Genomic DNA, 26,092 nt, shown 5'->3' with positions numbered 1-26,092 from the left:
AGGTCAATCTGTACCTGTGAGGCGAGTGTATCAGCAGCCTCATGGCGCCTTCAGACTTCCAGATACCCCAAAATTGCTGCTGTGCCTTTGGCCAGACCCCAAAAACTTGGGGCAAAGTTTACCAAGAAAGTAAACAGCCAAAAGTTAGGTATGTGGGAAACACACCCACAAACCACCTCCGGCTCAGCTATATAATTGAAGGCAAGGCCTCTTTGGTTCCTGATTGAACTGCTTAATGGACATGATCCCAGATACTCAGAAACAAATCTCAGAACCCAGTGACTTTAGGTAGAAATGCGTCTGGTCTCTGCAGTAGGCTACCGGTGCTGGGCCAACCCAGGTTGGAATAGGTTTCGTGCCTTGGCCTGTTCCCCCTGGCGGCCCAGAGGCCACCATCCATCTGAGGCCACTGGATAGTCACATTTGGGCCCCCAGTGACGAGACACACAGGGCCTCACGGGATGGGGGTGGAGCCGGGCTTGTCCTCCCCACCCCAACGAGACCCCAAGTCATCGCCCACGAATGGCCTCTCTGGATCCTGATCAAGCTGCTTAACGGACATGATCCCAGAGACTCAGAAACAAATCTCAAAACCTAGTGGCTTTTGGCAGAAATGCATCCGGACTCCACAGTACATTACTGTCGCCGGGCCACCCCAGGGAGGAAAGGGTGTTGTCCCTCCGCCTGCTCCCTCTTGGTGACTTGGTGGCTGTCACCCTCCAGAGGCCATTGGACAGTCAGGCTTGGGCCCGCAGTGACGAAACTTGTTGGGGCTCACGGGATGGCAAGGAGGAGCCGGGCCTGTCCTCCCCACCCTAACGAGACCCCAAGTCATCGCCTACGAACGGCCTCTCTGGCTCCTCATCAAGCTGCTCAACGGCCATGATCCCAGAGACTCAGGAGCAGATCTCTAAACCCAGTGGCTTTTGGCAGAAATCCCTCCAGATTTAAGTGTTAAAATTTTGGAATTTCAAAACCACATGGCCCTACTGCAGCCACATGACATCATATGTTATTCATAACCAGCAATAGAACACAAATTGTCTATTCTTGCCTTTTCAGCAGATCTGAGTGTTGGGGTAAAATCTCAAATAATGGTGGGTCTGGTGTCGAAATAGTGAATGTGATCAAAATAGAGAGAGAGTAATGTGGAAATCATCTGCCCCACAGGCAGGTGGAGGGTGTGGGATGGGGGTATACTGGGGTTGTTGGGGGTGGAGAATGGGCACTAGTGAAGGTACGGGTGTTTCATTGTATGAGTGAGACTTAGACCCAAAAGCTTTGTAACTGCTCTTACGGTGATTCAATAAATAAAATTATAAAAAATGGGGAAAAAAAAGTAAGGTGGAGTTCATTCACAATTCAATCAGCTAATCAGTGTCTGAATAAATAGCAGTACTCCTACAAAAAAAAAAGATCATATTCACCATAACAAAGCGTATAAAAATTTGGAAAATATTGTCTGCTATGGTTCATGAAATTTGTAAATATGAAATTTGGTATTTTCTTTGATTCTCATTTTCTTCTGTTAGTAGATTTAAACATTGTCAAGAATGGATTTAAAATAGATTCTTTATTTTCTCTTTCAATTTGCCTTAGTTGTCTACATAGTGGCCTGAAGGAGCATTGAGAGGAAGAATAAATCCTCTATCTTTGTAGCTATTCTAAAAAACCTTTCTTATAAAAAGAAAGTGGCAGTTTTCTGTAGTGATTTTATTCTACAGCTAAATAATTGATATTGTAAAATTAATTATATCTGATTCCAGAAATCATGTTCTGTAGTTTTTAAAAAGTGGGATTGTGAGTTAGAAATGGATATTATATATAATATTGCCAATTAAAACTGATTTTTTCATTGTTAAAGAGAATTTTTCTCATTTAATCTGTCACTGTCCTCCCGCTGTTCATCGATTTTCTCAAGCGGGCCCAAGTAACATCTCCATCGTGTGACTTGTTGTTACTGTGTTTGGCATATCGAATACGTCACGGGGAGCTTGCCAGGCTCTCCCGTGAGGGCAAGATCCTCTCCATAGCTTGCCGGGCTCTCCGAGAGGGGCAGAGGAATCAAACTCGGGTTGGCCGCATGGGCCACGTACAATGCAAATGCCTTACCGCTGTGCTCATTTAATCTAATAAAGAATATTAATTTCACTTTAAGACACTGGATTTTATCTAGAGTAGCCAGAAATATTATGGAAATGTGGATTTATGCTCCAAATTTATTAATACTCTTGTCACCTATCACTTATCTCGTTGATCATCAATTTGCTTGAGCAGATGCCAGTAACGACTCCATTCGTCTCTGTCTCATGCCCGCCTAACCTAATGGCATATTGGGGGCTCTTTCAGGGTCAGTGGAATGAGGCCTGTTCTTCTTACTGTTTTTGGCATATTGGATACGCCACAGGTAGCTTGCAAGGCTCACCGAGAGGGACAGAGGCTTTTGGGGTGGCCTCTAATGCTTTTACAAGTGTTCCATGTCTACCAAAAGCAAATTTTTGGTCGACTGATCAGCCCTGCGCACCAGGAAAAAATTGCATTGCTCTCTTCTGGGTGCTTTATTTTAACGTCTCTGGATCTTGGCCGTTGATGAGATTACATGGTACGGCAGTGGGGGTAGGGGGGGAGGTCTGGTGGGTGTGACAGCCAAGCTACTGGAAAACTGGGGACCTGGGTGAAGTAGTCCCAGTCACTATCCAAGCAGGCTTGGAGATCTTAGCCACAGGTCCCACATACCTGGGTTCCTCTGTCAAATATTATACCAAATATTATAATTAATACTCTAAGTTAACTTAATTCTATAACTTTAATACTGTTATTACAACTAAAATTTTTATATATGTACTTTGATTTTACTGAATTTCAGTAACTTGATACCAATTTATTGGTATCTCTTATTATTTATATTTCATTGATACTAGTCTGATTAGAAGGTTTTTTAGTAACTTACTTAAGTAGCATTGAGTTAGGGCGTTTGCCTTGCACACAACTGACCTAGGTTCGATTCCTCTGCCCCTCTCGGAGAACCCTGCAAGCTACTGAGAATATCTCACCCGCATGGCAAAGCCTGGCAAGCGACCCGTGATGTGTTCAATATGCCAAACACAATAACAAGTGTCATAACGGAGATATGCCAAACAGAGTAACAAGTGTCAAAATCGAGACATTATTGGCCCCACTCGAGCAAAACCAGTGATCAACGGGAGGGCAGTGACAGTGATATTCATGATCCCATGAAAGTTGCCTTTTATCCCTAGGGGTCAACTTTGCTTAATTCTTAGTTGTTGGCAAACATTTGAGTGTTGTCCTACGACTATAAGTTAGTATTTCTCAACCTCAGCACTTTAATTTGAGAGCTGTGTAATTACTTTCTGCCAGACAGATGCTGTCCTGTGCATTATAAGATATTTCTCAGTGGAACTGGAGCTATAGCACAGTGGGTAGGGCGTTTGCCTTGCACTCCACCAAACCAAGTTCAATTCCGAGCAACCTGTATATTTCCCTGAGCACCACCAGGAGTAATTCCTGAGTGCCGAGCTAGGAGTAACCCCTATGCATTGCCAGGTGTAACCCAAAAAGCAAAAAAAAAAAAATATTTCTCTGCCTGGTGTTTGCCTACTAGATATCAGTAGAACTTTCTGTGTAACCCCACCCTACCTCCCTGAAGTGATAACCAGAAATGTCTTTAGTCATTGAAAAAATATCCCCTGAGCACAAAATGTAATCTATTTGTAGAGTAGCTTTCATTATTCTCTTTGACCATGATGTTTTTGTGACTCATTCAGTTTGTTATATGTAGTATTAGGTTGTTTTTTTTAACTAAGAAGGATTTTAGTATAATATTTGAAATTTAAAAAGGCACTCACTTTTTTTGGGGGGGAAGGGGTGTATATTCTGCACTGTACCATGTTCAGGGCATATTCCTGGCTCTATACTCAGGTATTACTCCTGGCAAGCATTGGAAACCCTATATGGCACCCTACCTGCTATACTCTTTGGCCCAAGACATTTACTCTTTAAAAGTAATATTTTCTTGTACATAAAAATCACTACTTTAAAATTTCTGAGTGTGCAATTGTGTCATTTTAGTTCTTTCTGAATCTAATAATTAAATTATTCACTGACTTTGAGTCACATTTTACCCTTTTATCATGTTAGTGATTTAAAAAAAAAGTTGAACATTGGATATTGTTCTGTATGGAGTGCTGGATTTTGTTGTCTGTCTTTAAAGAACAGAGGACATTGTTTGACATGATGTTATGTCAGGTCGGTTTGATTTTTTGTTGGTTTTAATTTTTGTTTTGGTTGGTATAGAGATGCCTTCATTTTATAGTTAATTTAATTCTGATATTAAGGTTCAGCGTTAATTGCTGGCAGGGTAATGTAATACTCTACAAATTAAGGATGATTTTTCACTCTGAAATTGTATATAACCTCAACCTTTGCATATTCTGGCTATAGTTCATTTGTATACCCTTGTAGAGTTCCTCTCTTTAGATGCATAGCTGATTATTTGCAATCAGGTTGCCAAATATTATGCCACTATTTGGAGTTGTTTCTCTACTTTTTATCTCCTTACAATTTTTAACCTTGTTATTCCCTGCAGTTTGACTTTTCCCACTTTTTTAATTCTTTGCCATCCTGCTGCCTGCTTTTAACTTTTAAATTAAAAGTTCCTTGGAAAAAAAAGTAAACAAAAATTGAGGGCCAGTTCTGAAGTTCAACTCTTGAGATTCCCTTTTATCACGCAATGGTACTCACTCTATTTGCCTATTGGACAGTACCTGAAAAGCAGTTATTAGATACATACATTCAGATTTTTAATGCACACAGCAGGAGGGCTCATCTGTTGTCTTCCTCTGTCATGATCATAAACCAAACATAATTTTTATGATGATAAATTCTGAGAAATACAATTATATGCTTTCTTTTTATTTTCAATAATGTAGGAGTACTACTATTTCTTCAGCCATTGATTAATCTTATTGAATTGGGCATGAACTCCACATTACTTTTTTTTTTTTATTAATTGTATCACCATGAGATAGAGTTACAAAGCTTTTATGTTTGAAATTCAGCCATACAATGATGAAATACCCATCACTCCACCAGTGCACATTTTCCACCACCAACATCCCAGTCCTCACCCTGCCTCTATGGCAGACAATTTCCCCAGTACTTTCTCTCTAATTTTAGTCATTATGTTTTTTTCGAAATTTCCCACCACCATTCAAGCCTGTGTGCTAGGGGCAAGCACTAGATAATTTATTTTTCATTGCTTATTCTAAATATCATGAGAGCTTGTACAGCCGCGTTTTTAAATGTAAATTTCTAGATTGTAACTGGTTGGATTCCCTGGCACTAATCCATTTTGGGATTCAGTTGGGAGTCTCTGGGCCAGGACTGTGGTGTGCTAATTTGGCACTCGAAGGCAAATTGTGGGCATGACAGCCAGTCTCTTGGGTAGGCGGGGACCCGGGAAGGGGTAGCCTGGAGATTCAGTCCTGGAATCCGCATATTTGGACCTTGGACCTTGCTTGTTGGAAGCTCTTGGTCACAGGGATTCCATCTGGACTAGACGGGGAGACTGCACCTGCTCCATCTGGGGTGCCCTGGTGAAATTGACTCTGTATAGGGTCCAGAGAGATCTCTGCCACTGTGATGTGTTCCAGGACTTGCTGTGTCTCTGGATCAGGGCTCTTAGTGTGCTAGGACCCACATTACAGAATTTTCAACAGATTATTGTATATTATATATAATATATAATATATTTATGTATAAATTATTCTATAATTAGTATATAATTATTGTATAAATTATATTTATTTATTATTATATAAAATATATATTATATATACATTATATATTTTGGTGAGGTCCATCTTGAGACATTGGAGTCAATCTGGGGGTATGGCGGTGATTTTGGATTGTGGAAGCAAGTAGCTGCCTGGGGCTCTGGTTTGGCGGACACAGGCCAACCCTTCCCCCCCACCCTCCAAATTACCCCGGCCATTCATGGGTCTAAAATTTTCTGCGGTTTTTGATCTCTTTTGAGATGTGTTTAGGGGGTCTCTAAACTAAGGCCAGCAGTAGAGCTTACAGGGTGGTGGAGTTGGTTCATGGGAGTGACTGACAATGTTTCCATGTGTATTAGGAAGTGGGGGAAGGTAGCCCACTCCAACTCTGAGAAAGTTTGGAAATTTCAGTCACAAAACCCGCATACCACAATTTTCAGCAGATTATAATTTGGTAAGGTCTATATGAGACGGTGGAGTGAGGCTGGGGATATGGCGGCAATTTTGGATTGTGGAAGCAAGTGGCTGCTGGGGGCTCTGCTTAGATGGGCCACCAGGCCAACCCACCCCCCTCTGACTTACCCCAGTCTGTTCAGCCATGTATGGGTCTGAGATTGACTGTGGCTTTTGATCTCTTTCAAGATTTATCTATGAGTCTCTGAAGTAAGGTCAATAAATGAGTTTGTATAGCTGAGCCAGAGGTGGTTTGTGGGTTTGGCTCCCACATACCTAACTTTTTGGCGAATTAAGTTTCTTGGTAAACTTGGTCCCAAGTTGTTGGGGTCTGGTCATAGGCACAGTGGCTATTTGGGGATATCAGGAAGCCTGAAGGCACCATCAGGCTGCTGATGCACTTGCCCCACAGGTACAGGTTGACCTGCTGGCAGCACCATACCTCCTAATTCTGTGCTTCCTTTTTATTTATTACAGATTCGCTGGTTATGATGCTATGGTGCCATTCCTTTATTTTATTTGCCTTTGTTTCATTCTCCATCTTTAAGACCTTTGCTGCATTAACACCCATAGCATTTTTTCCCATTCTGACAAAATTTAGCATAGTATTCATTGACCACTGGTCCGTAGATGTAGATAAGCTGAAAGCCACTGGTCTACTGCCTGATTATACCTGCTGTTTCCTGACCTGTCATGCAGGATAAGTACCTATCTGCAGTTGTGAAGTGTTGAAGAAGAACCGAAAAGATAGTACCAGAGATATGGTACTTCTTTGCATATGGCAGGCCTTGCTTTGCTTTCTGGCACCACGTATGATCTGCTGGACACTGACAGGTGTGGTCTTCCCCAAATCAAGAGTGTTTATGAAAGTGGGGTTGAAGATCAATGTTTTAGCATTAGCATTAGCATTCGCATTTAGCATTAGCATTGAATGCTTGGCAACAAAAAGCACAGAGAATCCTGGATTAGTGTATTGTAAGCTTATTTCAAAGTCAACTCCTTTAAGTCACATTCTAATGAGCAGCCACCGGAGCGGGAGCCGTTGATCATCTTTAAGTGATCAGATTGGTGTGTTCAGTTCAGGCAAGACATTTTAGAAGGCTGTGTGAGCTACAGCAGATACCAGCAATAGTGTCATTTTGACAGTTTGAGTAAGAAATTTGAGCTCTTTTTTTTTTTATCTACTCCATTCTTCTCAGTTAACTTCAAATTTGAAAGAAAAAAGAAAAGCAGTATTTTTTTTTTCTTAAACCCAGTCACTGTTGGTCACTGTCCTCCCGTTGTTCATCGATTTGCTCGAGTGGGCCCAGTAACGTTTCCACTGGAGACTTTGTTGTTACTGTGTTTGGCATATCAAATACATCACGGGTAGCTTGCCAGGCTGTGCTGTGCGGGCGAGATACTCTCGGTAGCTTGCCAGGCTCTCCGAGAGGGGGAGGAATCGAACTCGGGTCGGCCATGTTGGCTGTGTGCAAGGCAAACACCCTACTGCTGTGCTATCACTCCAGCCCTCACCTCAGTATATGAAGTATAACGATTGAACTGTTTTTCAATTAACAGTATATCAGATTACTAAATAGTTGTCACTATGAGGAATGAAAATGGAAAGATTCACACTCCCTTTGACGGCTAGACAAACATAAACAGTAGGGTCCACGCGGTCTCTCCAGAGTTTGCATTTACACTTCCTCCAGGTCAGCATTTCTATATTGCCTCAAATCCTATTTTCATGTTTCTGAACTGGGCCAATGGGTTGCTCTCATGATTGACTGGTAGATTCAAGTACTTAAACCACATCTGCTGTCACAGTTCTGTTTGCAATTATGGTGCCTTGTTTTTAGATTAGAATGAGTTGATGAGTTAGCAAAGTAGAATAGCAAATGAGAAGGGAGTCAAGAAAATACGAGAAGTTGAATAGAAAAAGAGGGAGGGGGAAGGTGTAATAGGTCCTATAAATAGAAGGTCATTTAGAAAGAGCAATATGAAATTCTCTAAAGGACTTATATTTATAATTACCTTATTGATATGATTACAAAGAAGATATGATGTAGCAGTAGCTATAAAATCAGGGTTATACTGAGTATAAAGGGTGACATAGAGAAGAAAATAAATATGAAAGAAAAAATGGCATTTACATTTATAGTTATGTGCCTCTAGTGATGCTCACTGGACTCCTAGTAATTTGTTTTTTAGGAAATAGGTAATAAAAAACTTGACTGGAAGCCACAAGAATTTAATTTTGATGCTACTAAATTATATTTTATCTAATTTCTTGAAATATATTTTAAACATTAAAACTGTCATTAATGATGGACTTTAACAAAATTATCAACTTACATCTTGTGTTTAGAGGAAAGATGTTGAGTTTTTATTTAAAAATATGATTTTCTGGATTGGAGCAGTAGTACAGCAGGTAGGATATTTGCCTTACATGCAGTAGACCAGGTTCAGTTCCCAGCACTCCATGTGATTTTTCTGAGCCTGGTAGAAGTGATCCCTGAGTATAGAGCCAGCAAGTCCTGAGCAACACCAAGTAGGCTCTTAAACAAACAAAAAAGTAACATTTTTCTTTGATTTAATCAATTTAATTTTTATGCTTTGGATACAGGATCTATGAAATGTCAAATTATTTTTGACATTTCAAAGAGCATGGATTAGTACTAATATCAGAATTTCACATTATTTTAACAAAACATTCTTTGTGACTTATGTATATATTTGAGCAAGTCTGTATATATTTGGCCTATTTTCATTCATCCGTGTAACAAACTGTATGGCTTTAAAATGAGGTCTCTTGTGACATTTCAAATTGAGAAATATTTACATAAATTATGATTTATATAATTAAATATAACTTTATATATGATAGCATTCAGAATTGTATGATGAGACCCATAGCTTTTTTCCCCTGACCATATAAAACTGAGCTTTAGATTATAAGAATGAAACTGTATGTATAACATTTATTTATTTATTTATTTATTTATTTGGTAGCATGGTTTACAAACTATCCCTCCAACCATCACTGACTTTGTGATCCCTTCTCTATTCCAGCTGCCTTCTCCCCCAACTCATGAGGCAGCTTCCAACCATGGAGCAATATTCCTAGCCCTGTCTCTACTGTTCTTGGGTGTTAGTCTGATAATGAAAAAAAAAAATTAAGTTGCTTAGAAAGCTGTTATATTTTATCCATTCAGATTCTATTAGTACCCTTCATTACCTCTGTAAAAATGCTTTCAAGACAGGAATGATTGACTAGAAATATTCTGCAGTACGCTTAAAAGAAATTATTGAATTTCACTTGAAAGTGCATGACAAATGGGTGCAATATTCGTGGCAGCACATAATGAAATCTTTGTCTACACTGTTTCTTAAACTAAATATTCACTGAGTCACTTGTATAAAACTTTCTGGAATTATAATTATAAATTGGTAATACATTTTGAATATACAGTGTTTTTATTCTCCACCTGCCTTTATCTTCTTGATTTTATTGTTGCGTCTGTCATAAGTAGTGGTCACACACTCTTGGTTCATGAGGGAGTGCAAGTTTTATTGTGATTTTCACATGGTTTACTTCTACTTTTCACCTGCTTTCATTGTGGTGTGTACATACTGTTTGCAGAGCTCACACATACCTGGTTGTGCTATGTTAGAAATTTCATACTTTTTGTGTGGTGACTGGAATTATACACAGCATTGATCTGAGCTTGTGTTTAGCTTATGAAATGGTTAGTGGATAGGATTGGCCACTTCATACTTATAAGGCAGTTGTTCTACAACTGAATCACAGCCAAGCTCCATTTTATGAATTTTTTAAAATGTCACAAATAATGGTCGCTGGTAGAGATAGAATTATAATACAAACATTTTTCTCTGAAAATCATATAGTTAGCGTATTTTCTGGAATTTTTGTTGACATGACATTAATGTTTCTTTTCAGTGTATCTAGTTGGTTTATTATAATATTTCACCTCTCTTACTAGACAATGATCTTGGGAATTTTTTATTGCACTCCAAAATGCCTGATAAACAAACTGAATGGACAGAAAATTGTCGAAAACAATTTTGTGAATTGATGAAGACCAAGCCTGATATAATCAGTGGAGGTGGTAAGTGTGTTGTTTAACTTCTGTGGATTTTTGATATGGTAATTTAGTAAAAAGAAGTGACATAACATCACTCTGTGTTGAAAGAGGAAAATTTTTAATTTGTTCTAAATGCATTGAAAACAGACTTTAGTAGAATTTGAGGATATCAAGATATTCTTAGATCATCAATTTGTTATCAGCAGAACCAGCCCTATATGAAAAATAATTACGGGAGCTCTTTTCCTCTGTGCTGTATTTGCAATTCCTGTGAATTTATCATTATACAGTTTTTAAAATTTAAATTAAGAATCTAAATTAGAACATTAAGAAAACCTGGTTGTAATTTATGTGAAAAGAAGGTATGATGCAATAAGTGATCTTGTGATCTCCTATACTAGAAGTGTTAAAAGTATTCAAAATAAATTTTAAAAAGTAAATCTAAGATAAAATTTGCATGTATGTAAACATCGATCTGTCCTAATTTTGGAATCACCTACGGTGAAGCCTATGCCAAGAGAGAGAGAGAGCAGTCAATGTCCAAGTAGCCCTGAACAATCTGCTTTTATTTTTCTCAGCAGGAAATTCATGCCCTCTTTTTAGCATACAAATATGATAAATTTTGATTTTTATGTTTTATTCCCACCCCACTCAGGGCTGACTGGGCTGTCTCCTCTCTGCAGCTAGATACCCCCACCAGACCCCCCCCCACCCCAAATCCCCCGCCTCAGAGTTAGTTGGAACTGTCATCTCTTTGCAGCCAGATGCCCTTTGCTGGAGTTTCTGTCTTTTCCACCAGTGCAGACGATTAAGGAAAGGGCTGTTTTGTCTGAAATAGACAGACATTTTGGCATTTTGCACCTGGCTTGGGTAGGGCTTATTAATTTTTTCTTTTTAGCTTTTGGATCAGTTCAGATTCGTAAGTATTCCATTATTATTATTATTATTATTATTATTATTATTATTAGCTTGTATTCTCCAGTCAGTTGGGCTGGAACGATAGAACAGCAAGTAGGGCATCTGCCTTGCACATGGCCAACCCAGGTTTGATTCCTCTGTCCCTCTCGGAGAGCCTGGCAAGATACTGAGAGTATCCCGCCCGCACAACAGAGCCTGACAAGGTGCCCATGGCATATTTGATATGCTAAAAATAATAACAAGTCTCACAATGGAGACGTTACTGGTGCCTGCTCAAGCAAATCGATGAACAATGGGAGAACAGTGCTACAGTGCTATGGTTTATTAATATCGTAGCCTCATAAAGGGAGAAATATGGTTTAAAAAACTTCTTATATATTTTTATAAACTCATAATATGCCATTTAAAATAATAAAATCTTTATTATTCTGTAGTTTAATTTCTGGGTAGTTTGTCCTTGAGTTTTTTTTTAAGTTAAATGATTTATGGGGATTGAGAGCTATCTAGAGGGCTGGATAAAGTTTTGTATGCAAGAAACCTCTGTTTGCTGTACAGCAATGCATTGTCCCCTAGGTGCTGCTGGGAGCAATTTTCAGGCCCTGAGCTAGGAGTAGCCTAGGAGCACTACAAGGCACGGCCTAAAAACAAACAAAAGTTTCATGGCATAAATTAATTACACTGGTTAATATAAAATCAATAAATGATATGTTGATTTATTATATCTTCTATAAAGATAATAGAATTTTCAATGAATTGACTATACTTAGGCAGTTGGTCATACCGAGTTAAATAACTACTCCAGAACTTAGGCAGTTCAGCGATAATTATGGTTGGTTAGAGAGATATGCTGGAGAAATTGGAACCTCAGATTGAAGTACCACGTATAGATAACCTCTATTAATGTGGGAACCACTGTTCCATAACGATATCCTACTTCTCAAATATTTTGAAATGATGGTGCTGTTTGTATAGTGTTTTCTGAGCAGAAAGAATGTATTGTACCCGGTAGACTCTCAGAATCATTTGGTTAATTTATTGATGCCATTTTGGCATATGAAGCTTATAATAATTTCTAATAGTCTCGTATATTGATTCTAGTAGCATTATTTTTTTAATTTCAGGATCAGTACTAACAAAATAAAATGTGTTTCAGAGAATCTGCAGTTATCTGGTGCCTAGTGTCTTCTAACTAATCAAATCCTATTATTAGTTAGCTCTTTAATAGACATGATGAAGATTTCTCGATTCACTGGTGTGTTTAGTTGTCTGTCTGACCACTAAATCTAATTCTGAGCATAGGATTTGATGAATTTCCTAGCAGTATTCTGAGATTTTTCCTATTAACTTAATCACTTTTCCCATTAACCAATGCTTAAAATGAAGCAAATGTATGATTTTGGTTGCAGTTTCAAACACACATTTTTATTTTAAATGGACTTTCTATATGTAATTGTTTTTAATAACATGTACTGTACATCTTATTATCTACCATTAGTTTTATATTTATTGTATCTAAAATTCTTCAGGACATTGTTCTTTCTGAAAAACTTTTAATGTTAAGAGATAATATTAAATTTTAAGCAACTACACAGAACTTTAAATACTAATCTAGGGGCTATTGTTAATATTTTGATTTGTACAAGAAACAGTTTTTCAAAGGTTTTTATAGGTTTAGAAATTATATTTATGCATGCCAAAATAATGTAAAATAATCTGAATAACAAAACTATAAACTTACATAGTCTACAGAGCTGGCAACCTTTCTTATCCTCAGCTATATTGAATCTCATAATATTGAATGCACATCTTATTTCACTATAAAATTAGAATAAGAATAGAGTTCAATGAATAAAAATATTTTATTTTTATCTTAGACTGTTAAAAGATTACAAGATATAAATGATATACCATGTCCGACATACAATTACTGAAAAGACTTTTATTCCTATTTGAGTTTGCATTTCTCTACATAAATTATATTCATAAAATAAACTGGAAATAACAATAATCTGTTCAAGTCCAGATTATTGGGTTGGAGCAAAATATAAAGCAGGTTGGATGCCTGCCTTGCACGGGGTTAGCCAGGTTCAATCCCCAGCACTCTTAAGGTCACCTGAGCACTGCCAGGAATGAGTCAAGTTAAAGTCCAGAGCCAATATTCTGTATATAACTAGGACACAGTGTTGAAAGATGACTATAACTTATTTGCTAAATGTCTAAGCGTAACAGTTCCTTTGTCCTGTATTTCTTTGCTTCACAAAATATTCTGGATTACATATCAGTCCACCTGGTTATGTTCATTTTGTAATATGTGCAAGTTCTATTGCATTTTTTTCCACTTTTTGGGTCACACCCAGCGATGCACAGGGGTTACTCCTGGCTCTGCGCTCAGGAATCATGCCTGGTGGCACTCAGGGGACCATATGGGATGCTGGGAATCAAACCCGGGTTGGCCGTGTGCAAGGCAAATGCCCTCCCCGCTGTGCTATTGCTCCAGCCCCCGTATTGCATTTTTAAAATGTGGCAATATGAGAATCATTTTTTTATTTCTCAGATAGAGAAAGCTTATTTTTATAAATACTTAAAATTATGTATTCATTGATAGAAAAAAGTTCTCTCAACTTTCTATTTAGTGAATAAATTTTGTTTTTAGAAAAATTTCATTTACTTTATCCCCTGTAATTCATTTTGCATTACACAGTTGGTGATCTCAGGGCTTTCTTCTGTCTCTGCACTCAGAGATCATTCCTGGCAGTGCTCAGGTGACCTTAAGAGTGCTGGGGATTGAACCTGGCTAACCCCGTGCAAGGCAGGCATCCAACCTGCTTTATATTTTGCTCCAACCCAAACTTTTAGGGAAATTTTAGATTTATGGCTAAAAAATGTGAAGGTACAGATTTCTCATATAGATTTTGTTCCTACACATACCCAGTATCTTCCCCACTATTAATAGCCCACATTAAATTACGGGGGCTAGAGCAATAGCACAGCGGTAGGGCGTTGGCCTTGCGCATGGCCAACTTGGCTGACCTGAGTTCAATTCCTCCACCCCTCTTGGAGAGCCCAGCAAGCTATCGAGGGTATCTCGCCCGCCCACACAGCAAAGCCTGGCAGGCTACCTGTGACATATTCTATATGCCAAACACAGTAACAACAAGTCTCACAACGGAGACATTACTGGGCCCACTCGAGCAAATCGATGAGCAACGGGAGGACAGTGCTACAATTAAATTACTATATTTACTAGAATCAAAAACCTACATTGACATTATTCTATGCAAAGCCTGTAGTTTACAACAGTGCTTACTCTTTAAAACATGTATTATAGTTAAGATAACATATTTCCAATGGAGCTGACATTTATGTTTCAGTGTGCAGTTTCCTCACCCCCACTCGCCCCCACCAAGGTGCCCACCATACCCCTGCCTACCCTTGTGTCACATCCTGTCTACCTGATCTCCCAACTAATGTGGAGTTCTTAATTTGTATTCCAGTAACAAGCGTTTGTTATCAGTACTGTTTACTCCTGATACACATTCTCTACATTTTGACAAATATGTAATCACATACATCCAACATTTGGTAGCTGTCATATGCTACTCTGAATTTTGTATGCTCTGCCTCTCTATCCTTCTTCTCACTAATCCCGTGGCAAGCTTAATTTTGAACAGAAGTCATTAGTTGCAGTGTATATAAAATACATAAAGTGTGTCTTGATTTTGAAAGGGAAGTGAGCTATTCATTGATCCTGGTTTTGGTTTTCACACAGTTTTTTTTCCTGTATCTGTGAATAATGATAAGATGGTATAGACTAATTAGTGATAATTTTCTCTTTTTTTTTTTTTTAGTGAAACACTGTGAGGTACAGTTGTAGGTTTACAAATTTTTGTGCTTGGGTTTCGGTTATGCAATGATCAAATACCCATCCCTCCACCAGTGCCCATTTTCCACCACCATGGATAATATCCCTCCCCCCCCCCACTGCCCCCTCCCATCCTGCCTCTGTGGCAGGGCATTCCCTTTTGTTGTCTCTCTTCTTTTGGGTGTTGTGGTCTGCAAAAGAGGCATTGAGTGGCAAACATGTTCAGTCCATAGTCTACTTTCAACATGCATCTCCCCTCCTGGGAGGATCCACCAAACACCCTTTATTTGGTGCTCCCTTCTCTATCTGAGCTGCCCTTTCCCCTAGAATGCCCGGATGGCCTCTAAGCTATGGAGTAATCCTCCTGGTGCTGATCTCAGCTATTCTTGGGTATTTATCTCATATTTTGTTACTTTATATCCCCCAAATGAATGCAATCTTTCTATGTCTATCCCTCTCTTTCTGACTCATTTCGCTTAGCATGATACTTTCCATATTGTACCACTTGTATGTAAATTTCATGACTTCATCTTTTCTAAGAGCTACATAGTACTCCATTGTGTAGATGTACCAAAGTTTCTTTAACCAGTCATCTGTTCTTGGGCATTCAGGTTTCTTCCAGTTTCTGGCTATTGTAAAGAGTTCTGCAATGAACAAACAAGTGCAGGTGTCACTTCGACTACACATTTTTGCCTCTCTGGGATATATTCCCAGGAGTGGTATTGCTGGGTCAAATGGGAGCTCAATTTCTAATTTTTTGAGAAACGTCCATACTGTTTTCCAAAAGGGCTGAACTAGTCGGCATTCCCACAAACAGTGAAGGAGTGTCCCTTTCTCGCCACATCCACGCCAGCATTGGTTGCTTTTGTTCTTTTGAATGTGGGCCAGTCTCTGAGGTGTGAGATGTGGTTTTGATCTGCATCTCCCTGATGATTAATGATGTAGAGCATTTTCTCATGTGCTTTTTTGCCATTCGGATTTCTTCTTTGAGAAAGTTTCTGTTCATTTCATTGTCCCATTTTTTTGATGGGGTTGGATGTTTTCTTCTTGTGGAGTTCAACCAGTATTTTGTATATTCTGCATATCAACCCCTTGTCAGATGTGTATTCGGCGAATATCCTTTCCCATTCTGTAGACTGTCTTTGTATTTTGGTCACTGTTTCTTTGGAGGTGCAGAAGCTTCTTAGTTTAAGATAGTCCCATTTATTTATCTCTGTTTTCACTTGCTCGGTCAGTGGCGTGGCATATTTGAAGATACCATTAGCCTCAATGTCATGGAGACAAAGTTTTGCCAACTTTGTCTTCAGTGTACCTTATGGTGTCTGGTCTGATGTTGAGGTCTTTAATCCATTTTGATCTTACTTTTGTACATGGTGATAGGCAGAGTTCTGAGCCCATTATTTTGCATGTAGCCGTCCAGTGATGCCAGCACAATTTGTTAAAGAGGCCTTCCTTACTCCACTTCACATTACTTGCACCTTTATCAAAGATTAGATGATCATATGATTGAGGGGAGATGTCAGTGTATTCAACCCTGTTCCATTGGTCTGCAGTTCTGCCTTTGTTCCAGTACCATGCTGTTTTAATTATTACTGCCTTGTAGTAGAGTTTGAAGTTAGGGAGGTTGATTCATCCCATTTTTTCCCCCAAGAATTCGCTTTAGCTATTTGCGGGGGCTTATTTTTCCATATAAATTTCAGGAGTGTTTGCTCCATTTCTTTGAAGAATGTCATGGATATCCTTATAGAGACTGCATTGAATTAATACAGTGCTTTTGGTAGTATTGACATTTTGTCAATGTTAAGTCTCCTGACCCATGAGCAGGGGATATCTTTCCATTTCCTCATGTCCTCTTTTATTTCCTGAAGTAGCCTTTTGTAGTTTTCTTTGTACAGGTCCTTTACTTCCTTAGTTAAGCTGATTCCTAGGTACTTGATTTTCTGGGGCACAATTGTGAACGGGATTGATTTTTTCATGTAGCTTTCCTCTCTCACACTGTTTGCGTATAGGAAAGCCATGGACTTTTGGGTATTGATTTTATAGTCTGCAACCTTACTATACAAGTCTATTACTTCTAAGAGTTTTTCGTGGAGGTTATTGGGTTCTTTAAGTATAGTATTGTATCATCTGCGAATAGTGAGAGCTTGATTTCTTCCTTTCCTACCTGAATGCCCTTAATATCTTTTTCTTGCCTAATTGCTATAGCAAGTATTTCCAGTACTATATTGAACAGAAGTGGAGAGAGTGGGCATCCTTGTCTCATCCCTGATCTTAGAGGGAAGGCTCTCATTTTTTCCCCATTGAGGCTGTTGCTGCTGTAGGCTTGTGGTAGATGGCTTTAACTATGTTGAGGAAAGTCCCCTCTATACCCATTTTGGCTAGGGTTTTCATCAGAAAGGGATGCTGGATCTTGTCAAATGCTTTCTCTGCATCTATTGATATGATCATATGGTTTTTATCTTTTCTTTTGTTGATATGATGGATTATGTTGATCAATTTCCACTGGGAGGGGAGGGGCCGTTGAAGTGGTGGGCCAGTCCCGCGAGCTAGACCAGGCCGTTTCGCGCAGGACTTCAGGAGCAGGAATCGGGGCGTTGCGGCTGGAGATAAGTAGCATTTTCTGGCTAGGCTCCCCCTACCCACCTGGAGGGGAGGGGCCGCTGAACTTGTAGGGCTGTCCCGTGAGCTGGACCAGGCCGTTCAGCAATGGGCTTCGGGGGCGGAAATCGGGGAGGCGCGGCTGGGGATCAGGAGCATTCCCGGCTGGGCTCCCCCTACCCACCTGATGGCAGGGGCCCCTGAACTGGTAGGCCTGTCCCGTGAGCTTGACCAGGCTGTTTCGCACTGGGATTCGGGGGCAGGAATCTGAGTGGCTTGGCTGGGGATAAGGAGCGTTTCCCAGCAGGGCTCCACCTACCCACCTGGAGGGGAAGGGCCACAGAACTGGTAGGCCTGTCCCGCGAGCTAGAACAGGCTGTTTTCGCGCTGGGCTTAGGGGGCGGGAATAGGGAAGGCGTGGCTGAGGATCAGGAGCGTTTACTGGCTGGGCTCCCCCTACCCACCTGATGGCAGGGGCCCCTGAACTAGTAGGCCTGTCCTGCGAGCTAGACCAGGCCATTTCGCGCTGGACTTCGGGGATGGAAATCGTGGCAGCGCGGCTGGGGATCAGGAGCACTTCCCGGCTGGTTTCCCCCTACCCACCTGATGGCAGGTGACCCTGAACTAGTAGGCCTGTCCCGCGAGCTAGACCAGGCCGTTTCGCGCTGGGATTCGGGGGAGGAATCTTAGCAGATTGACTGGGGATCAGGAGCGTTTCCTGTTGGAATCATACTACCCACCCGATGCCAGGGTACCCTAATCTAGTAGGCCTGTCCCGCGACCTAGAGCAGGCCAATTCGCTCTGGGCTTCGGGCCGGGATTCGGGGAGGCGTGGCTGGGGATCAGGAGCTTTTGCCGGCTGGTTTCCCCCTACCCACCTGATCGCAAGGGCCCCTAAACTAGTAGGCCAGTACCGCGAGCTAGACCTGGCCGTTTTGCGCTGGGATTCATGGGCTAGACTGGGGATCAGGAGCATTTCCCGGCTGGTTTCCCCCTACCCACCGGATGGCAGGGGACCCTGAACTAGTAGGCCTGTCCCGCGAGCTAGATCAGGCCGTTTCGCGCTGGGATTCGGGGGCTGGATCTGGCCAGCGCGACTGGGGATCAGGAGCGTTTCCCGGCTGGTTTCCCCCTACCCACCTGATGGCAGGGGACCCTGAACTAGTAGGTCTGTCCCGCGAGGTAGATCAGGCCGTTTCGCGCTGGGATTCGGGGGCGGGAACTGGCCGGCGTGGATGTGGTTCAGGGGCGTTTCCCGACTGCTTTCCCCATACCCAACTGATGGCAGGGGACCCTGAACTAGTAGGCCTGTCCCGCGAGCTAGATCAGTCAGTTTCGCGCTGGGATACGGGGGCGGGTTCTGGCCGGCGTGGCGGGTGATCAGGGGCGTTTACCGGCTGGTTTCCCCCTACCCACCTGATGGCAGGGGATCCTGAACTAGTAGGCCTGTCCCGCGAGCTAGATCAGGCCGTTTCGCGCAGGAATTCGGGGGCGGGATCTGGCCGGCGTGGCTGGGGATCAGGGGCGTATCCGGGCTGGTTTCCCCATACCCACCTGATGGCAGGGGACCCTGAACTAGTAGGCCTGTCCCTCGAGCTAGGTCAGGCCGGTTCGCGCTGGGATTCGGGGGCGGGATCTGGCCGGCGTGGCTGGGGATCAGCGGCGTTTCCCGACTTGTTTCCCCCTACCCACCTGATGGCAAGGGACCCTGAACTAGGAGGCCTGTCCCGCGAGCTAGATCAGGCCGTTTCGCGCTGGGATTCGGGGGCGGGATCTGGCCAGCGTGGCTGGGCATCAGGGCCGTTTCCCACCTGGTTTCCCCCTAACCACCTGATGGCAGGGGATCCTGAACAAGTAAGGCATGTCCCGCGAGCTAGATCAGGCCGTTTCGCGCTGGGATTCGGGGGCGGGATCTGGCCGGCGTGGCTGGGGATCAGGGGCATTTCCCGGCTGGTTTCCCCCTACCCACCTGATAGCAGGGGACCCTGAAATAGTAGGCCTGTCCCGCGAGCTAGATCAGGCCGTTTCGCGCTGGGATTCGGGGGCGGGATCTGGCCGGCATGGCTGGGGATCAAAGGCGTTTCCCGGTGGGTTTCCCCCCACCCACCGGATGGCAGGGGACCCTGAACTAGTAGGCCTGTCCCGCGAGCTAGACCAGGCCGTTTCGCGCTGGGATTCGAGGGCGCGAATCGGGGAGGCGCGAATGGGGATCAGGAGCGTTTCCCGGCTGGTTTCCCCCTACCCACCTGATGTCAGGGGACCCTGAACTAGTAGGCCTGTCCCGCGAGCTAGATCAGGCCGTTTCGCGCTGGGATTCGGGGGCGGGATCTGGCCAGCGCGACTGGGGATCAGGAGCATTTCCCGGCTGGTTTCGCACTACCCACCTAATGACAGGGGACCCTGAACTAGTAGGCCTGTCCCGCGAGCTAGATCAGGCGGTTTCGCGCTGGGATTCGGGGGCGGGATCTTGCCGGCGTGGCTGGGGATCAGGGGCATTTCCCGGCTGGTTTTCCCCTACCCACCTAATGTCAGGGGACCCTGAACTAGTAGGCCTGTCCAGCGAGCTAGATCAGGCCGTTTTGCGCTGGGATTCGGGGGCGGGATTTGGCCAGCGTGGCTGGGGATCAAGGGCGTTTCCCGGCTGGTTTCCCCCTACCCACCTGATGGCAGGGACCCTGAACTAGTAGGCCTGTCCCGCGAGCTAGATCAGGCCGTTTCGCACTGGGATTCGGGGGCGGGTAATGGCAGGCTTTGCAGGGGATCAGCGGCGTTTCCTGGCTGGTTTCCCCCTACCACCTGATGGCAGGGGACCCTGAACTAGTAGGCCTGTCCCGCGAGCTAGATCAGGCCGTTTCGCGCTGGGATTCGGGGGCGGGATCTGACCGGCGTGGCTGGGTATCAGGGCCGTTTCCCGCCAGGTTTCCCCCTACCCACCAGATGGCAGGGGATCCTGAACTAATAAGGCCTGTCCCGCGAGTTAGATCAGGCCGTTTCGCGCTGGGATTTGGGTGCGGGATCTGGCCGGCGTGGCTGGGGATCAGTGGCATTTCCCGGCTGGTTTCCCCCTACCCACCTGATAGCAGGGGACCCTGAACTAGTAGGCCTGTCCCGCGAGCTAGATCAGGCCGTTTCGCGCTGGGATTCGGGGGCGGGATCTGGCCGGCATGGCTGGGGATCAAGGGCGTTTCCCGGCTGGTTTCCCCCCACCCACCTGATGGCAGGGGACCCTGAACTAGTAGGCCTGTCCCGCGAGCTAGACCAGGCCGTTTCGCGCTGGGATTCGAGGGCACGAATTGGGGAGGCGCGAATGGGGATCAGGAGCGTTTCCCGGCTGGTTTCCCCCTACCCACCTGATGTCAGGGGACCCTGAACTAGTCGGCCTGTCCCGCGAGCTAGATCAGGCCGTTTCGCGCTGGGATTCGGGGGCGGGATCTGGCCAGCGCGACTGGGGATCAGGAGCATTTCCCGGCTGGTTTCGCCCTACCCACCTAATGTCAGGGGACCCTGAACTAGTAGGCCTGTCCCGCGAGCTAGATCAGGCCGTTTCGCGCTGGGATTCGGTGGCGGGAACTGGTCGGCGTGGCTGGGGTTCAGGGGCGTTTCCCGACTGGTTTCCCCCTACCAAACTGATGGCAGGGGTCCCTGAACTAGTAGGCCTGTCCCGCGAGCTAGATCAGGCCGTTTCGCGCTGGGATACGGGGCCGGGTTCTGGCCGGCGTAGCTGTGATCAGGGGCATTTCCCGGCTGGTTTCCCCCTACCCACCTGATGGTAGGGGACCCTGAACTAGTAGGCCTGTCCCGCGAGCTAGATCAGGACGTTTCGCGCTGGGATTCGGGGGCGGGATCTGGCCAGCTTGGCAGGGGATCATGGGCGTTTCCCGGCTGGTTTCCCCCTACCCACCTGATGGCAGGGGACCCTGAACTAGTAGGCCTGTCCCGCGAGCTAGACCAGGCCGTTTCGCGCTGGGATTCGAGGGCGCGAATCGGGGAGGCGCGATTGGGGATCAGGAGCGTTTCCCGGCTGGTTTCCCCCTACCCACCTGATGGCAGGGGACCCTGAACTAGTAGGCCGGTACCGCGAGCTAGATCAGGCCGTTTCGCGCTGGGATTCGGGGGCGGGTTCTGGCAGTCTTTGCTGGGGATCAGCGGCGTTTCCCGACTGGTTTCCTCCTACCACCTGATGGCAGGGGACCCTGAACTAGTAGGCCTGTCCCGCGAGCTAGATCAGGCGGTTTCGCGATAGGATTCGGGGGCGGGATCTGGCCGGCGTGGCTGGGCATCAGGGCCGTTTCGTGGCTGGTTTCCCCCTACCCACCTGATGGCAGGGGATCCTGAACTAGTAGGCCTGTCCCGCGAGCTAGATCAGGCCGTTTCGCGCTGGGATTCGGGGGCGGGATGTGGCCGGCGTGGCTGGGGATCAGAGGCATTTCCCGGCTGGTTTCCCCCTACCCACCTTATGGCAGGGGATCCTAAACTAGTAGGCCTGTCCCGCGAGCTGGATCAGGCCGTTTCGCGCTGGGATTCGGGGGCGGGATGTGGCCGTTGTGGCTGGGGATCATGGGCGTTTCCCGGCTGGTTTCCCCCTACCCACCTGATGGCAGGGGACCCTGAACTAGTAGGCCTGTCCCGCGAGCTAGATCAGGCCATTTTGCGCTGGGATTCGGGGGCGGGATCTGGCCGGCGTGGCTGGGCATCAGTGGCGTTTCCCGGCTGGTTTCCCCCTACCCACCTGATGGCAGGGGACCCTGAACTAGTAGGCCTGTCCCGCCAGCTAGATCAGGCCATTTTGCGCTGGGATTCGGGGGCGGGATCTGGCCGGAGTGGCTGGGGATCAGGGGCGTTTCCGGACTGGTTTCCCCCTACCCAACTGATGGCAGGGGACCCTGAACTAGTAGGCCTGTCCCGCGAGCTAGATCAGGCCGTTTCGCGCTGGGATACGTGGGCCGGTTCTGGCCGGCGTGGCTGGGGATCAGGGCCGTTTCCCGGCTGGTTTCCTCCTACCCACCTGATGGCAGGGATCGCTGAACTAGTAGGCCTGTCCCGCGAGCTAGATCAGGCTGTTTCGCGCTGGGATTCGGGGGCGGGATCTGGCCAGCGTGGCTGGGGATCATGGGCGTTTCCCGGTTGGTTTCCCCCTACCCACCTGATGGCAGGGGACCCTGAACTAGTAGGCCTGTCCCGCGAGCTAGACCAGGCCGTTTCGCGCTGGGATTCGAGGGCGCGAATCGGGGAGGCGCAACTGGGGATCAGGAGCGTTTCCTGGCTGGTTTCCCCCTACCCACCTGATGACAGGGGACCCTGAACTAGTAGGCCTGTCCCGTGAGCTAGATCAGGCCGTTTCGTGCTGGGATTCGGGGGCGGGTTCTGTCAGGCTTTGCTGGGGCTCAGCGGCGTTTCCCGACTGGTTTCCCCCTACCACCTGATGGCAGGGGATCCTGAACTAGTAGGCCTGTCCCGCGAGCTAGATCAGGCCGTTTCGCGCTGGGAATTCGGGGGCGGGATCTGGACAGCGCAACTGGGGATCAGGAGAGTTTCCCGGCTGGTTTCACCCTACCCACCTTATGGCAGGGGACCCTGAAATAGTAGGCCTGTCCCGCGAGGTAGATCAGGCCGTTTCGCGCTGGAATTTGGGGGCGGAACGGGTCAGCGTGGCTGGGGTTCAGGGGCGTTTCCCGACTGGTTTCCCCCTACCCAACTGATGGCAGGGGACCCTGAACTAGTAGGCCTGTCCCGCGAGCTAGATCAGGCCGTTTCGCGCTGGGATTCGGGGGCGGGAACTGGTCAGCGTGGCTGGGGTTCAGGGGCGTTTCCCGACTGGTTTCCCCCTACCCAACTGATGGCAGGGGACCCTGAACTAGTAGGCCTGTCCCGCGAGCTAGATCAGGCCGTTTCGTGCTGGGATTCGGGGGCGGGATCTGGCCAGCGTGGCTGGGGATCATGGGCGTTTCCCGGTTGGTTTCCCCCTACCCACCTGATGGCAGGGGACCCTGAACTAGTAGGCCTGTCCCGCGAGCTAGATCAGGCCTTTTCGCGCTGGGATTCGAGGGCGCGAATCGGGGAGGCGCAACTGGGGATCAGGAGCGTTTCCCGGCTGGTTTCCCCCTACCTACCTGATGGCAGGGGACCCTGAACTAGTAGGCCTGTCCCGCGAGCTAGATCAGGCCTTTTCGCGCTGGGATTCGAGGGCGCGAATCGGGGAGGCGCAACTGGGGATCAGGAGCGTTTCCCGGTTGGTTTACCCCTACCACCTGATGGCAGGGGACCCTGAACTAGTAGGCCTGTCCCGTGAGCTAGATCAGGCCGTTTCGCGGTGGGATTCGGGGGCGGGTTTTGTCAGGCTTTGCTGGGGATCAGCTGCGTTTCCCGACTGGTTTCCCCCTACCACCTGATTGCAGGGGATCCTGAACTAGTAGGCCTGTCCCGCGAGCTAGATCAGGCCGTTTCCCGCTGGGATTCGGGGTCGGGATCTGGCCAGCGTGGCTGGGGATCAGGGGCGTTTCCCGGCTGGTTTCCCCCTACCCACCTGATAGCAGGGGACCCTGAACTAGTAGGCCTGTCCCGCGAGCTAGATCAGGCCGTTTCGCGCTGGGATTCGGGGTCGGGATCTGGCCGGCGTGGCTGGGGATCAGGGGCGTTTCCCGGCTGGTTTCCCCCTACCCACCTGATGGCAGGGGACCCTGAACTAGTAGGCCTGTCCCGTGAGCTAGATCAGGCCGTTTCGCGGTGGGATTCGGGGGCGGGTTTTGTCAGGCTTTGCTGGGGATCAGCTGCGTTTCCCGACTGGTTTCCCCCTACCACCTGATTGCAGGGGATCCTGAACTAGTAGGCCTGTCCCGCGAGCTAGATCAGGCCGTTTCGCGCTGGGATTTGGGGGCGGAACGGGTCAGCGTGGCTGGGGTTCAGGGGCGTTTCCCGACTGGTTTCCCCCTACCCAACTGATGGCAGGGGACCCTGAACTAGTAGGCCTGTCCCGCGAGCTAGATCAGGCCGTTTCTCGCTGCGATTCGACGTCGTGAATCGGGGAGGCGCACCTGGGGATCAGGAGTGTTTCCCGGCTGGTTTCCCCCTACCCACCTGATGCCAGGGGACCCTGAATTAGTAGGACTGTCCCGTGAGCTAGATCTGGCCGTTTCGCGCTGGGATTCGGGGGCGGGTTTTGTCAGGCTTTGCTGGGGATCAGCTGCGTTTCCCGACTGGTTTCCCCCTACCACCTGAAGGCAGGGGATCCTGAACTAGTAGGCCTGTCCCGCGAGCTCGATCAGGCCGTTTCGCGCTGGGATTTGGGGGCGGAACGGGTCAGCGTGGCTGGGGTTCAGGGGCGTTTCCCGACTTGTTTCCCCCTACCCAACTGATGGCAGGGGACCCTGAACTAGTAGGCCTGTCCCGCGAGCTAGATCAGGCCGTTTTGCGCTGGGATTCGGGGGCGGGAACTGGTCAGCGTGGCTGGGGTTCAGGGGCGTTTCCCGACTGGTTTCCCCCTACCACCTGATGGCAGGGGACCCTGAACTAGTAGTCCTGTCCCGCGAGCTAGATCAGGCCGTATCTCGCTGGGATTCGACGTCGTGAATCGGGGAGGCGCACCTGGGGATCAGGAGTGTTTCCCGGCTGGTTTCCCCCTACCCACCTGATGCCAGGGGACCCTGAATTAGTAGGACTGTCCCGTGAGCTAGATCAGGCCGTTTCGCGCTGGGATTCGGGGGCGGGTTTTGCCAGGCTTTGCTGGGGATCAGCTGCGTTTCCCGACTGGTTTCCCCCTACCACCTGAAGGCAGGGGATCCTGAACTAGTAGGCCTGTCCCGCGAGCTCGATCAGGCCGTTTCGCGCTGGGATTTGGGGGCGGAACGGGTCAGCGTGGCTGGGGTTCAGGGGCGTTTCCCGACTTGTTTCCCCCTACCCAACTGATGGCAGGGGACCCTGAACTAGTAGGCCTGTCCCGCGAGCTAGATCAGGCCGTTTCGCGCTGGGATTCGGGGGCGGGAACTGGTCAGCGTGGCTGGGGTTCAGGGGCGTTTCCCGACTGGTTTCCCCCTACCACCTGATGGCAGGGGAACCTGAACTAGTAGGCCTGTCCCGCGAGCTAGATCAGGCCGTTTCGCGCTGGGATTCGGGGGCGGGAACTGGTCAGCGTGGCTGGGGATCATGGGTGTTTCCCGGTTGGTTCCCCCTACCCACCTGAAGGCAGGGGACCCTGAACTAGTAGGCCTGTCCCGCGAGCTAGACCAGGCCGTTTCGCTCTGGGATTCGAGGGCGCGAATCGGGGAGGCGTGACTGGGGATCAGGAGCGTTTCCCGGCTGGTTTCCCCCTACCCACCTGATGGCAGGGGACCCTGAACTAGTAGGCCTGTCCCGCGAGCTAGCTCAGGCCGTTTCGCGCTGGG

General features: G+C 46.9%; 1 protein-coding gene across 1 annotated transcript in view; it reads left to right on the top strand.

The window, feature by feature from the left end:
- Nucleotides 1-26,092, top strand: part of TBC1D32 (TBC1 domain family member 32) — a 332,745-nt gene that overhangs the window by 186,779 nt on the left and 119,874 nt on the right. The window contains exon 26 of the mRNA XM_056125154.1: nt 10,235-10,360. Within this exon, the coding sequence (XP_055981129.1) occupies nt 10,235-10,360 (126 nt within the window). The remainder of the gene's footprint in view (nt 1-10,234; nt 10,361-26,092) is intronic.

Source organism: Sorex fumeus, unplaced genomic scaffold (genome assembly GCF_029834395.1).
Source record: "Sorex fumeus unplaced genomic scaffold, SorFum_2.1 ptg000054l, whole genome shotgun sequence".
Classification (NCBI taxonomy): domain Eukaryota; kingdom Metazoa; phylum Chordata; class Mammalia; order Eulipotyphla; family Soricidae; genus Sorex; species Sorex fumeus.
Note: the sequence above shows the minus strand (reverse complement) of the source record. Positions and strands in the feature narration are given on the sequence as shown.